Source organism: Palaemon carinicauda, chromosome 2 (assembly GCF_036898095.1).
Source record: "Palaemon carinicauda isolate YSFRI2023 chromosome 2, ASM3689809v2, whole genome shotgun sequence".
NCBI classification, from domain to species: domain Eukaryota; kingdom Metazoa; phylum Arthropoda; class Malacostraca; order Decapoda; family Palaemonidae; genus Palaemon; species Palaemon carinicauda.
Window position 1 is genome coordinate 204,020,751 of NC_090726.1, and position 15,440 is coordinate 204,036,190.

General features: G+C 36.4%; 1 protein-coding gene across 1 annotated transcript; it reads left to right on the top strand.

Moving 5' to 3' along the window:
- The first annotated feature begins 2,670 nt into the window (after positions 1–2,670).
- LOC137622032 (uncharacterized) lies at positions 2,671–4,214 on the top strand. The gene is made up of 5 exons (XM_068352517.1): positions 2,671–2,926; positions 3,025–3,198; positions 3,389–3,533; positions 3,665–3,865; positions 4,049–4,214. The coding sequence occupies exons 1-5, from the start codon at positions 2,671–2,673 to the stop codon at positions 4,212–4,214; spliced, it is 942 nt and encodes a 313-aa protein (XP_068208618.1).
- The last annotated feature ends 11,226 nt before the right edge of the window (positions 4,215–15,440 follow it).

Below are 15,440 nucleotides of genomic sequence, written 5' to 3' on the forward strand. Positions count from 1 at the left end.
TGTGAATAATCTAAGAGAGATGGGGGTATCCCTGTCTAACTCCTTTCTCAATTTGGATTTTCTCACTATCTTTTAGTAGTCTTAGTATTTCTGTACTTCCTGTATAGATATCTTCAAGGTTCTAACATAAGATTAATCTATTCCTTGTATTTGAAGGGCTTTCATTACTGCGGAAGTTTTGACAGAATCAAAAGCTTTCTAATACTCAAGAATACTCTTTTACATACTCAGCTTAAAATGATCCGATGGATATACGGTTCTTATAACAACACATAATGAAAAAGACAACAGTCCACATGAAGCAAGGTTAAGACACATGAGATTTCCTCATAACTATCATTTATTACATGATTTTGATTCTGGAATGTCAAGCTGGATAATACATTGGCTCATATATACAGATGATTTCATGTAGCTCATTTTCATTGGATGACAATGCATCATTAACCAATCATCACCGTTGGATTTCAATTGGCATAACAAACCAAATTGATTTAGGGAATAGATACATAATTCACAATTGAAAATAAAATATTTATGTATATCATGAAATGGATAAACCTGTTAATTCAGAATTAGCTCATGTATTTTTGGAAAGGCATTTTTATAATTAATAATTCACAGAATTCTTGAAAACTTGAATTCAATTGATCTTAAATTCATCAATTCAATTGATCTTAAATTCATCTATAAACAGCGAAAGTTAATGTTCAGGAATATTCAAAGAGATTAATATTTTGAAATTACAAAAACTTATTACAATATGTATGTATGTATATATATATATATATATATATATATATATATATATATATATATATATATATATATATATATATATATATATATATATATATATATGACTTAATACCTAAAACGTATAATTCAATGCATTACACTTACCAAAAATATCATTGGAACGTTGTGACTGGGTATTATCATTACCTTGAGAGTAAAATCGTGTTGCAAATATACAAATAAACTACCATGTTGGAGATGAGTTTATTTCAAGTCTAAGAATAGATTTCTGAATTCGTTAGTATTAAGTACAGTGGATTTGAAATGAACTTTTATCTCTCTGGATAGCTCGTTTGGTAGTCACTTGCTGGCATTGTTCCGACTTGCAGGTACAGGTTCGAGTCCTTGCCCAGTCATTAGCATTTATCAAAAATTTCTAATAGATGTATATTCCCAAATTTAGATTTCAATTTTAAATGCCATTGTTGTTGACCTATTAAAGCTACGAATGTTAGTGTTTTATATATATATATATATATATATATATATATATATATATATATATATATATATATATATATATATACATACATACACACAAACACACACACACATATATATATATATATATATATATATATATATATATATATATATATATATATATATTTTGACACAAATGTAATTTACCAATTGCTTCATTTTGTAACAATAAAATACTACAGAATCCTCTGGCAACAATATTCCAAAAAACGTATTTTTTAAACCATTTACAAAACCTTAAATGATTAAATTAATAAAATTACAAAATGAAAAAAAAAGAAAACAGGCGAATTTATTTCCTGAAAATTTTCCAGGATACTTTCGAAACAGTAAAAAAAAAAAAAAAAAAAAAAAAAAAAAAAAAAAAAAAAAAAAAAAAAAAAAGGTTAACTATAACTAATAATAAAAAAGAATCTTCTATAGCGGAGGCCCATCTCAATATACTCCTAAAGGCTAAACCTATTACTCACCGGTATGTCTAATAAGGCTTCGTTTGGATAAACGAGTTAGGCCTACCCAAAGTAAGGTTATGAATCTGGGTAAGTGAGCTAGATGATGTGGGACCCATCATAAGCTGACATTTACATGTCCAAGAGAAGAATAGTTCTCCTATTCTCTTACTAAAGAGGATACCCTTATATTATAAAAAAAAAAAAAAAAAAAAAAAAAAAAAAAAAAAAAAAAAAAAAAAAAAAAAAAAACCCAGCTCCTTTCCTCACTGGGCTATTTTCCCTGTTCGAGCCCCTGGGCTTATAGCATCCCACTTTTCCAACTGGGGTTGTAGCTTGACAAGTAATAATAATAATAATAATAATAGTAATAATAATAATAATAATAATAACAACAATAATAATAATAATAATAATAATAATGGTAATGATAATGATAAGAATGGTAATAAAAATAAGAATAATAATAATAATAATAATAATAAAAGCCTATCTTGTACTGCTGCTATTATCACAGTCATTATTATTAACGAAAGTTTTCTCTATATAATATGACTCCCAGATTCGAATATACAGTATATTGTACTCCAAAATGCTAAACCATGCAAAGGTTTTAATATACTTAACCATTCTAAAATGTGTCTTCATGCAAAACTGAGATATACAAACCTAATTATCCCCGAACTTAGTATGAATATTATCATTGCTTATCTTACGTGTGTGTGTCATTTAAAATGGTAATGAGGTCGAGGTGCAAGACAGAGACTCTGATTAGAGAGAGAGAGAGAGAGAGAGAGAGAGAGAGAGAGAGAGAGAGAGAGAGAGAGAGAGAGAGATTATGATTACCACATGAGAGACCTCGGTATACAGAGAGAGAGAGAGAGAGAGAGAGAGAGAGAGAGAGAGAGAGAGAGAGAGAGAGAGAGATTATGATTACCACATGAGAGACCTCGGTATACAGGGTTCCTACACCCCTTCTCCATGTAATCAGGGTTCCTACACCCCTTCCCCCTGTAATCAGGGTTCCTACACTCCTTCCCCCTGTAATCAGGGTTCCTACACCCCTTCACCCTGTAATCAGGGTTCCTACACCCCTTTCCCCTGTAATCAGGGTTCTTACACCCCTTCCCCCAGTAACCAGAGGGTACCTACACCTCTTCCCCCTGTAATCAGGGTTCCTACACCCCTCACCCCCTGTAATCAGGGTTCCTAAACCCTTTCCCCCTGTAATCAGGGTTCCTACACCCCTTCCCCCTATAATCAGGGTTCCTACATCCCTTCCCCCTGTAATCAGGGTTCCTACACCCCTCACCCCCTGTAATCAGGGTTCCTAAACCCCTTCCCCCTGTAATCAGGGTTCCTACACCCCTTCCCCCTGTAATCAGGGTTCCTACACCTCTCACCCCCTGTAATCAGGGTTCCTACACCCCTTCCCCCTATAATCAGGGTTCCTACATCCCTTCCCCCTGTAATCAGGGTTCCTACACCCCTCACCCCCTGTAATCAGGGTTCCTAAACCCCTTCCCCCTGTAATCAGGGTTCCTACACCCCTTCCCCCTGTAATCAGGGTTCCTACACCTCTCACCCCCTGTAATCAGGGTTTCTAAACCCCTTCCCCCTGTAATCAGGGTTCCTACACCCCTTCCCCCTGTAATCAGGGTTCCTACACCCCTCACCCCCTGTAATCAAAGTTCCTACACCCCTCACCCCCTGTAACCAGGGTTCCTATACCCCGTCCCCCAGTAACCAGGTGGTTCCTACACCCCTTCCCCCTGTAACCAGGGTTCCTACACCCCTCCCCCAGTAACCAGGGTTCCTACACCCCTTCCCCCTGTAATCAGGGGGTTCCTACATCCCTTTCCCCTGTAATCAGGGTTCCTACACACCTTCCCCCTGTAACCAGGGTTCCTACACCCCTCTCCCCCTGTAATCAGGGTTCCTACATCTCTTCCCCCAGTAACCAGGGTTCCTACACCCCTCACCCCCTGTAATCAGGGTTCCTACACCCCTCCCCCAGTAACCTGGTCCCTTATACAATTTCCCCCTGTAACCAGGTTCCCTACACTCTCTGCCCCTGTAACCTGGCCCCCTACACAGTTTACCACTGTAACCAGGGGACCTAACTCACTCCCCCAGTAGCCTGGCCCCCTACACAGTTTACCCCTGTAACCAGGTCCCTTACATCCTTTCCCCCTGTAACTAGAACTCCTAAACCATTCCCCCTGTAACCTGGCCCCCCGGCACAGTTTCCCCCTGTAACCTGGCCCCATACACAGTTTCTTCCTGTAACCATGGGCCCTACACCCCCCTGTAACCAGGACCCCTACACCCTGCCCTGTAACCAGGCCTCCTACACTCCTTTCCCCTGTAACCAGTCCCCCAACAGCCTCTCCCTCTGCAACTAGGCCCACTACAACCCCCTGTAACCAGGGTCCCTACACCCACTCCCCCTGTAACTGGGCCCACTATACCCTGCCCCTGTAACCAGTCCCCCAACACCCTCTCCCTCTGAAACTAGGCTCACTACAACTCCCTGTAACCAGTGCCCCTTACACACTGCCCCTGTAACCAGTCCCCCAACAACCTATCCTCTGAAACTAGGCCCACTACAACTCCCTGGAACCAGTGCCCCTAGACCCGTCCCCTTGTAACCAAGGTCTCTAAACCCCTTTCCCCTGTAACCAGGGTCCCTACACACACCCTGTAACCGAGGTCTCTCAACCCCTTCCCCTGTAACTAGGACCCCTACACCCCTCCTCCAGTAACCAGGATCCCTACACCCCTCTCCCCCAAGGGCACAGCCCCCCCCCCACCCCAATAGCTCCTCCTAAATCAGGCTTACCTCACAAGATGCAACTTCTTGGCCCAAACCAAAGCACTTCTCAAATCCAGTAAATGTATAATGCGAAAAGTTGCTTTAGGCGAGACACTCTAAAAAAGGCCTACGTGCCAAAAACGTCTGGTTAGAGATTCTGTGGTCATTTTATTTTTTTATTTTTCAAAAATTGTCTTTTGTGTAGTTCATATGGGGATAATTTATCTTGAAGATATTAAAATTGCTTTATCATAATTCGTGTATTCAGCGTAGCTAAATCGGACTTATAGAATAAGGGATATTTTAATGGGATGTTGATTGTCTAAATCCATTTGTATTCTTGATTATTCACTTTGAATAGAATAACGATATATATATATATATATATATATATATATATATATATATATATATATATATATACAGTATATATATATATACATATATATGTGTGTATGTGTTTATGTAAATATACATTTTAAATCTCATGAGTGTGTTTGCCTTACATATTATCAATAGCGAGACAGTCGTCAATAAATATTGACAAGTGTCCCGTTACTGATAACATGTAAGGCAAACACAATCGTAAGATTTCATATATATATATATATATATATATATATATATATATATATATATATATATATATATATATATATATATATATATATATATATATTCACATACACACACACACATATATATATATATATATATATATATATATATATATATATATATATATATATACACACCTGAATATGTCTTGAATTAGAGGTCTCTTGCTTAAGTTTACTCAGGCACACTATTCTATCTGTTTCCCCATTCCTTATCCTCACTGGACTATTTTCCCTGTTGGAACCCTTGGGTTTATAACATCCTTCTTTTCCAACTAGGTAGTAGCTTACCTAGAAATAATAATAATAATAATAATAATAATAATAATAATAATAATAATAATAATAATAAGTTGCAAGTATATTTTGAGCCCAACAGCCTACTGAGTTTAAACACATAATTTGCAAGATAAACTTTAAATTTTCAACATTCTGATAAAAATTCAACATTGTTACTCTTTCACGGTGCTCCAAAAGAGCAAAGTAGCAAGACAAAGATGAAAATACCATATAATACTTTACGTATCCTAAAAAGAACACCAACCTCACACTAATGTTCTCAAGAGAATGCTCTTATATACAACCATGAGGAACTTGACTGAGCTCATGAAGAACTCTCTCTCTCTCTCTCTCTCTCTCTCTCTCTCTCTCTCTCTCTCTCTCTCTCTCTCTCTCTCTCTCTCTCTCTCTCTCTCTCTCTCTCATATTTTGCTCTTCTAAATTGTAATCAATTAATTTCATGTATTGTATTTAAGACCCAGACCTACATGGCTGAGGACTATGAAGGGCGAAGTAGGAGATGAAGAATGGAGGAGTATTGAATTAAAAGCTCAAGATTGAGATGAACGGCGAAATCTAACCGAGGCCCTTTGCGTCAATAGGCGTAGGAGGAGATGATGATGATGATTGTAATTAATACCCATTGTATAATGGAAACAAACGTATTATTATTATCATTATTATTATCACTATCTCTCTCTCTCTCTCTCTCTCTCTCTCTCTCTCTCTCTCTCTCTCTCTCTCTCTCTCTCTCTCTCTCTCTCTCTCTCTCTCTCTTATTTTTATATTTTGTTCTTCTAAATTATAGACAATTATATTGAAGTATTGGAATTAATACTTTGTCAATTGGAAATAAACGTATTATAATTATTACACACTCTCTCTCTCTCTCTCTCTCTCTCTCTCTCTCTCTCTCTCTCTCTCTCTCTCTCTCTCTCTCTCTCTCTCAAGCCAAGAACAGCAATACCCAAAGTGCTAGAGCATCGTAAGACCCGAAGAAGGACTCCGGAAGCCACAAGTAAATCGGACTGTGTTAATATCAGTTTCAGCACACTACCGCTCCGTCCATCCAGGCGGAGAACAATAGCGCCCCGTTACTGCTTATAACACCGACGTAACTGCACAATAACTACCGCCGAGGACTGCCGAAGACTGCCGAAGACTGCCTATCTAGTACCGCAGCTCCGGCTGGTTTCTCCATCAAATTTTTAAGGAGTGATTCATTCTCCTACCAATATGATAAGGCACATAGAATAGAGAGGAGCTTTGGGGAAAGAGCTAGAGGCGAGAAATCGAACTTTTAAGTGAATTTTCCGCGTGAAATGACACTGGGAAATGACTGGGGGAAATGACTGGGTGAAATGACTGGTGGGAAGTGAAGGTGGAGGTAATGTTAATAAAATATGGATGGGCGGTTTATCGAAAATATTCATATGCTATGGGGGTTAAAAGACCCCTAAAATATAATGTAAGTAGAGCTATCATAAAAATGATATTTGTGGCGTCATATAAAATGTTACATACTGTATATATGTACACATTATATATATATATATATATATATATATATATATTGTATGTATATATATATATATGTACATATATACATATATATACACATTATATATATATATATATTGTGTATATATGCATATATATGTACATATATATATATATATATATACATACAATATATATATATATATATATATATATATATATATATATATATATTATATATATATATATATATATATACACACATAAATTTATATATACACACATATATATATACATATAAACACTAATAAATAAATAAATAAACAAAGCCATATACAATGTAAAAACAAAATACATAATTTCTTTATGTAGAAAAGCCTCTGAGAGTGCAGATCTGCACCACGGCAGCTTACTTTTCAACCTCTTACTTGACCTTGACCTTGGCATTTGACCTAGGACTTTCATAACTGAATCACTTCTACGTCTCTACATAACAATTAATCCTTGAAAGTTTCACTACTCTATGAGTAAAAATGTGGCCAGGAAGTGGTTCACAAACAAACAAACAAGGAAACAGACAAACAACGGCGAAAACATAACCTCCTCCCCACTTCGCTGGCGGAGGTAATAAGCAATAAGGAAAGGAAATGAAAAACATCGAAATACTGAGTAAAAAATCCAAAACATTGGGTTGCAACACCCAAATCACTGTGTTAAACAGGCTAAAAACGGGGTAAATACATCCAAAACTTTAAAAACCTCCAAATCTCGATAAACACATCCAAAACACTGGGTAAAAGCAATTAAATTCATCAACCAAAACATCCAAACCAATTTGTAAAAACCTCCATAACACAAGGTAAAATAAGCAAACCCGTTATAAAAATATTCAAAACACTTTGTAATAACATCCCAAAATTTTGATTAAAACACCCAAAATCCAGGGTAAAAATATTCAACACTTTGTAATAACATAAAAAAACTCGGTAAAAACATCCAAAACCATGTGTAAAACATTCAAAACACTGGATAAAAACCTACAAAACACTAGGTTAAAACATTCCAAAACCTGGGTGAAAACATGTAAAAGACCTAGTAAAAATATCCAAAACTCTGGATAAAAACATCCAAAAAACTGGATAAAAACATCCAAAACACTGGATAAAATCAACAAAAACACTGGATGAAACCACCCAAAACACTAGATAAAACCACCTAACACACTTAATAAAACCATCCAAAAAACTTGATAAAAACATCCAAAAAACTGGATAAAAACATTAAAAACACTGGATAAAACCAACCAAAACACTGGATAAAACAAACCAAAACACTGGATAAAAACCTCCAAAACACTGGATAAAACAAACCAAAACACTGGATAAAAACCTCCAAAACACTGGATAAAACAAACCTAAACCCTGGATAAAAACAAACCAAAACACTGAATAAAACCAAAGAAAACAATGGATTAAAAACCAACCAAAGCTCTAGATAAAAACCAAACAAAACACTGAATAAAATTACTCAAAACACTGGATAAAAACAAACCAAAACACTAGATAAAAAACATCCACAACACTGAATAAAACCACAGAAAACACTGGATAAAACCAACCAAAACAGTGGATAAAAACCAACAAAAAAACACGAGATAAAAACCAACCAAAACACTGAATAAAATTACTCAAAACAATTAATAAAACCAACCAAAACACGTGATAAAACCAACGGAAACACTGGATTAAAACGTCCATAAAACTGAATAAAACCAACCAAAAAAACTGGATAAAAACCATGTAAATTACTGAATAAAAACATCCAAAACACTAGATAAAAACATCCAAAACACTGTGTCAAACCAAGAAAATTCCCCCCGCCCCCTCCAACGAAATCCCTTGTGGAAGATAATCGTCCCCGCATTTCACCAGCCAGTGGAAATAATGTGCCAGGAATCAGTAAAGAGTTAAACGGTGGAATGTACCGGGTGCATTCAAGCAATATCCATGGGACGCTCTCATCCGCAATTATCATTTCATTGCAATTCTGCACAGGAGGGAGTTCGGCTGCACAGGAGACATGAGGCTTTCTCGTCAAGGGGAAATGGAACTCAAAAGTACTTGCTTCTCTGTGGTACACGTACACAGTACACAAACATATGTGTTTATAGTAAACAATAATTCTTCTTTCAAAATATACCTCCACGGTTTACTGTCTACCAGGGATATGAATATTACCATCTATGCCAATGTAAGTATAATGTACTTCTAGTGATATTTCTAGTGAAATTGATAAGTCCTATTTTATCTAGCCAGATTCAACTCTAGCTAGCAAGGGTGTCGGCGAATACAGGCGTTGTAAAGACAGATTACCCACACACTCATAATATATATAAATACATACATACATATATATATATATATATATATATATGTATATATATATTTAAATGTATATATATATATATATATATATATATATATATATATATATATATATATATATACTGTATATATATATACATACAGTATATATATATATATATATATATATATATATATATATATATATATATATATCTATATATGTATATATATTTATATGTATATATATGTACATGTATATATATATATATATATATATATATATATATATATATACTGTATGTATATATATACATATATATATATATATATATATATATATATATATATATATATATATAGTTTTTTCAAAAAGGCCCATAAAAGAAACACAGGAAATATGAATAAATCACACTATATTTCGGTCAATAAACATCGACCCTCTTCAGGAAGTAAAGTTAAAGTGAGAATTACAGTGGAGAGTGACGGTTTATATATGAAAGCAAAAGGGTGTGTTCAATTGTTCTATAGTTGTTATAATTGCTGGAAGGATTAGCCAAATTTAATTACATCCAGGTGCGTGTTCTTATTGTTGAGCCGCTTGGAGGAAGTCTTGACCTCTGATGCATGTCTGGTGGTCGGTCTCCGTGGATTATCTTCTTAATGATAGGGTTGAGAAGAGTATTGTCCACTGTGTCAGCTTTCCATTGGCCCCCACATAGGTTCATTGTGTTTGATTGATTTATGATGGCTGATTCCAGGATTTTCCTTCTGTACGGACAGGTACTCTTAAAAAGCAAAGACGACTCACTCCAGTTAATCTGGTGCCCTAAATCCCTAAGGTGAATGAAAATCCCCGAGTTTTCATACCCATATCTAACAGATCTTTTGTGTTCGGATAATCTTTGAGATAGCGAACGGCCAGTTTGCCCAACGTACACTTTTTCACAATCCCTACATGGTACTTTGTAAACGCCGGATTCTATCTCTCTTTTATTTTGATAAACATTAATAAGGGCGCTTCCTATGGTCTTTGGATATGAAAAAACAAAGGGGTTCTCAGTTTTGATATGATTTGTTATATTTTTAATACCTTCTATATATGGGAGTTTTATCTTATTTTTAAAATCTCTTTGGTTAGTAACATCATGATCTTTATAATATATCGTGTTGGCTTTGTAGTCCATGGGCCAGAAAGTGAAACCCTCCCCCCCCCTAGGGAATTTTCACGACCCCCCTAGTTTTCTTCCTTAGGGTGTCCTTTATGCATATCCGGGTGTTTCCAAACACATAAATGTGGCAAAAAGGCAAAATTATCACTTTTTGTACAAACCGCACGCCAAATTTTCACATTTTCAGCCGCACTGACTTTGTGTCGCATTATTGGCTCTAACTTCCTCAATATCCAAACTAAGTGAACGGTTTTGGTACCAACATAATGCTAAGACCAAGAGCTACACAATGGTATATAATTATGTCCATAATTAATTATTAATACGTATTCCAGGGCCATTATTGTACCCCCTACCCTTAATTTTTGTTCGAAAATGGGGACCTGTAACTAGTTGCTACTGATACTAATGATATTGTTGAGGCATTTGGTTACATTTCTGTATTTGATCTTGTACATAATCTTATTTAGAATATTGTATATCAGTTTCGGTCTCTGATTTCCCAAAATATATGAATTAAGTGATAATAATCAATTGATTGTATAATGGCCACATATTTTTATTGATATCTACTTTGTAGGGAACGGTTCTTAATAACTTCTGTAAATCGTGACATATCTGCATTATTTTGGTGCTAATCAAATGCTTGGAGCATATACAACTAAGCTTGATGATGTAAAGTTAATCTGTTACTGAAATCCATTATCTAAATTGCTGTTACCTATCCCCCACTCCTTAAAAATAGTCCAAATTTCTATTGACGGAACTTTGTTCTACCCTCATCATCCCTATCATCTCTACTTTCTCGTACCAAATGGCAATAAAACAATTTATCTTTATGATTTATTATAAAAAAAGAGAGTATTTTACTAACATTTAAAGAAGGAGATGCTTTGAAGAGAAGTATACTGCTTGGACATTATTCACCGTAGAGTGGCCACCACATACTTACATCATGAATATGCATGCACAAACATAGTAAATATGACTAAAACTCTAAATGTAGGACACTACATCATGCAGTGTGTCTGACTTTCATATCTGATAGGTGTCATTCACTGAGAGAACCAAGAAAATCATTGATTAACAGTAAAATAAGATAAATGTAACCAAAATAAATGTCATTTATAACTTAAACTGACAACTAATACCAACAAGTAAATGGTGAAGAGCTTGGAAGTCTACATCAGTGTTTGAAATCTGCGAAGTTGTGTTCATATAAATATCATTAAATGTGGAGTATGATGGCCTAGTTAGTCTCTCTTTGTCACTGGCAACAGACAACTACAGAAAAGAACTAGCTTGACAATTTACACATTGCGTTCATGATTCTTCATCCTAAATGTTGTCGGCTAGGTTGTTAATATCATTATCCTCTGTATCCAAATCGTCATCGCTGTCAGCTTCTCTGTCTAGCATGATATCAATGAGTTCCTGTGGCAGTATATCACCTTTGACCCAGTCAGTCTGCAGCTGTCCTGAGTCATCAGGTTTCCAGCCTTTGCCTACTGGACTTGGTATATCTGGATATGGCACACTGGACTTATTCCAATCATATGCTTGGTTGTTGCATCTGAGGATATGCATGTGCAGTGATGACCAGATGACCAGATCAATGCCATCACAACTGGACAAAGTTTGGCCTTTCTTGGGCTGGAATTTTTATCTAAACATATCATAGAGCAGCTTGTTTATGTCTTTGTAGTTGGCCTCTCCATACATACAGCAGACAAACTGTTTAAGTTCACTGAATGTTTCTTCAGAAAGTTCAGCAGTGGTTGCTAGAGAGATTAATGCTGAATGGTATTCAGGATGGGCATCAAGTGTCTTCTTTGGTGTAAGTTTACCTTGGCGAACGAAGGCACTTGTTGTATCGCATCCTGTGAATGCATGAAAAGAGTACATGAGTTTACAGTAATCTGTACCATGTTTGCTAATAACAGCTCTCACATCAATTAGTCTTCTCTTGTTTGAAACGCCAGTATCAAATAACACATACGGGTCAATATCTTGAGAAAACTTCAACAGCAATAGGAAGACATCAGTATCTGGTGAACGGACTACAATCACCTTTTCTGCACTAAATGATTTGGCAGCATGGATGCAATGCAGAATGATCCGAGTATCTGCTTCCTCCTGTGAAGAAAATAGGTCCTGCACCTGCATGGTCTGAACAGTCAATCCATCCTCACTTGTAAGGAGAGTGCATTCGTCCTTAAACACACAATATACATCAATTTGTAAACTCTCATTGCACAGTTGTAATGTTTGCCCCTCAACATTTGATCAATCGATCCACTTGCACATACACCAGCCTCAATAATGATGTCCTCAAAGCCTGTGGTGGACATCATCTTCCCGATGACTCCAAGGTATGAGCAGATTGTATGAAATGCCCCAATCCTTACAAGAACACCACTGTATTCTCGTGGGTTTTGCCACATGATAGAGTAAGCTTTCATTACTACAGCTAGATCAAAAGTTACGATAGTGACCTCCTCCTGCACATCCTTTGTGGTCTGCTGGCATAGTCGGAGTATGTGCTGAACTGTGGCATTATCAGTAATTGCCCTATGTACTGGCACCATGTAATCAACTGTAGACTGAGAACAGGCTTCAACATAATCACCTTTTCCAGTCAGTGACAATCATCCAGCCCAACCAGGAACACTTTGTTCATTAGATTTGTACAATCTTGCAATATTCCAAGCAAAGTCTGATTCCTTGGATTCATGAAATGAAGCTGGTATTGTCACAGATACATGTTCCACTCTCAAATTAGGCACAGTCCTACTCATGAAACAAGGTGGCAGTTCTTTATCCTCATAGCGAATTGACCTGTCTTTATTACTCTTCCCTTACTGCTGAGGTGGCTGCTCCCTGTTCATGTCACAACTTGCACTACTAGATGTCTCCTGAATCACAATACCGTGTGTTACATGTGTTGTTCCAGCCCCTGATGGTGTTTCTTCAGACAGGTCGAAGTTGTCCCAGCTGAAGTGGAGAACTACATTATTCATGCAGGATGATATGGCTGCGGGAAGTAAGGATTCCTGTGTGTTGATTTGGTTATATATGGCACTTTCTAGCTCCATCACTTGGGAATATGACTAACAGCGACTGAAATGATTCAGCAGTGTAATGAGCTCAGCACTTCCTGTCATATGTCACAAAGTTATTCCAAGAAGAACATGTTTAGGCATTTTCCATTATCCTCGGCTCATAGCATAACATACATCTTGAGCACATGAATCAACCATTCTCCGTCTTTGACGAAATATCTTTAAATGGTTTCTCACATAGAAGCTGCGACAGAAAGTTAATCAGGATTGGTGGTGGTTTGTTCTCTACGGACATCAACTGCACTGCTGTAAGTGGCCATGGCAGTACGGCTGCATTCCTTTAGGCATCCATCAGTTGTCGCCTGAGCATCATAGCTGCTTCCTGGAGAACCCTTTCCTCAGAGGCGGCCACCTCAAATGCTGCCTCTACTGCTTGTCCAACTGGTAAGAGATCAGAATATATAAGTTCACTTCGGTATTTGGGTGCCCAGAATTTAATCTTGTGACTAAAATGTTTCTCCAACTTATTCTTGAGTTTATAGGTTTTGTAGTTTGGATTGTAAGTTGATGGATGATGTTCTTGTAAATATAACAAATATTTCTCTTTTAACATTGTCACACGTTCTACGTTGCACCCCTTGATTATATGTTCGTCAACATAATCATAGATGTAGGAGAATGCTTCGCTATGGGCAGCTAAATGTTCAACAGCACTCTGATCCGGCTCTTTATTAACATTTCACTCCTGCTTACGAGTGTAATCTCTGCGACAAGAATTATGATATTTTACCTCTTGTGCTTGCAAGTCACAGCCTTTAATCTTTCCAAGTAATGTGTAGTCATTTTTATGCTTTGCAGCCTGTAGTATTGACTCATCTGCAGTTTCTGTAACACACTTTGTTGGAAACTCTCTGACACCTCTCTGAAGGAAATAAAATTGATGAGGATGATACTTGCTTTCGATTTGAAGTTGAAGGCCCTTCGTCATCTTCAACTGGATGTTGTCGTTTTCTACTTTTGATATGACCAACTTTTGATAACACTTCCTGTGTATTCCATGGGTATTTGCATTCAGCGTTTCTGGAACTTCTTCATAGATTTCATCCATCCTCACATTAGCATCAGCACTAGCTTTGTGGAGCTGCACTGATTCCTTGATCTTTTCAAAGCTCACATCAGTCAGTTTTCGAACAATTTTGTCAGTTTTCTGTTCATAAAAATGTATAATGTAAGTTCTTTTGGCGCACTCTGCAGAGATTTCCTCTGACTTTTCCTTTTTAGTAAACTGACTGGACGTTCTGCCATGCTGACTAATTATCACCAGTTGATATTGGATCCTTTGCCTGAAATGCAAATGCATCATAATTTATGCACATAACCAATTTCAGAAAGCTGGAGAATATATTGTTATCTATTGACACCAAAATGGTGCAGTTATGTAACAATTTACAGAAGTTACGGAGAAAAGTGGGTATTGCTGGTAATATGTGGCCATTATACAATCAATTGAGTATTGTCACTTAATTCACATATTTTGGGAAATTAGTGAACGAAACTGATATACAATATTCTAAATAAGGTTATGTTCAAAATCAAATACAGAAATGTAACCAAATGCCTCAACAATTTCATCAGTATCAATAGCAACTAGTTACACGGGCCCATTTTCGAACAAAAATTAAGGGTAGGGGGTACAATAATGGCCCTGGAATACGTATTAATAATTAATTATGGACATAATTATATACCATTGTGTAGCTCTTGGTCTTAGCATTATGTTGGTACCAAAACCGTTCACTTAGTTTGGATATTGAGGAAGTTAGAGCCAATAATGCGACACAAAGTCAGTGCGGCTGAAAATGTGAAAATTTGGCGTGCGGTTTGTACAAAAAGTGATAATTT

Bases quoted from the DNA above. Each gene is read 5' to 3' on its own strand.
- LOC137622032 (XM_068352517.1), top strand. From the start codon at position 2,671: ATGAGAGACCTCGGTATACAGGGTTCCTACACCCCTTCTCCATGTAAT. The intron at 2,927-3,024 runs GTAATCAGGGTT...CCCTGTAATCAG, and splicing joins TCCTACACCCCTCACCCCCT to GGTTCCTACACCCCTCACCC. The intron at 3,866-4,048 runs GTAGCCTGGCCC...CCCTGTAACCAG, and splicing joins GGACCTAACTCACTCCCCCA to GACCCCTACACCCTGCCCTG.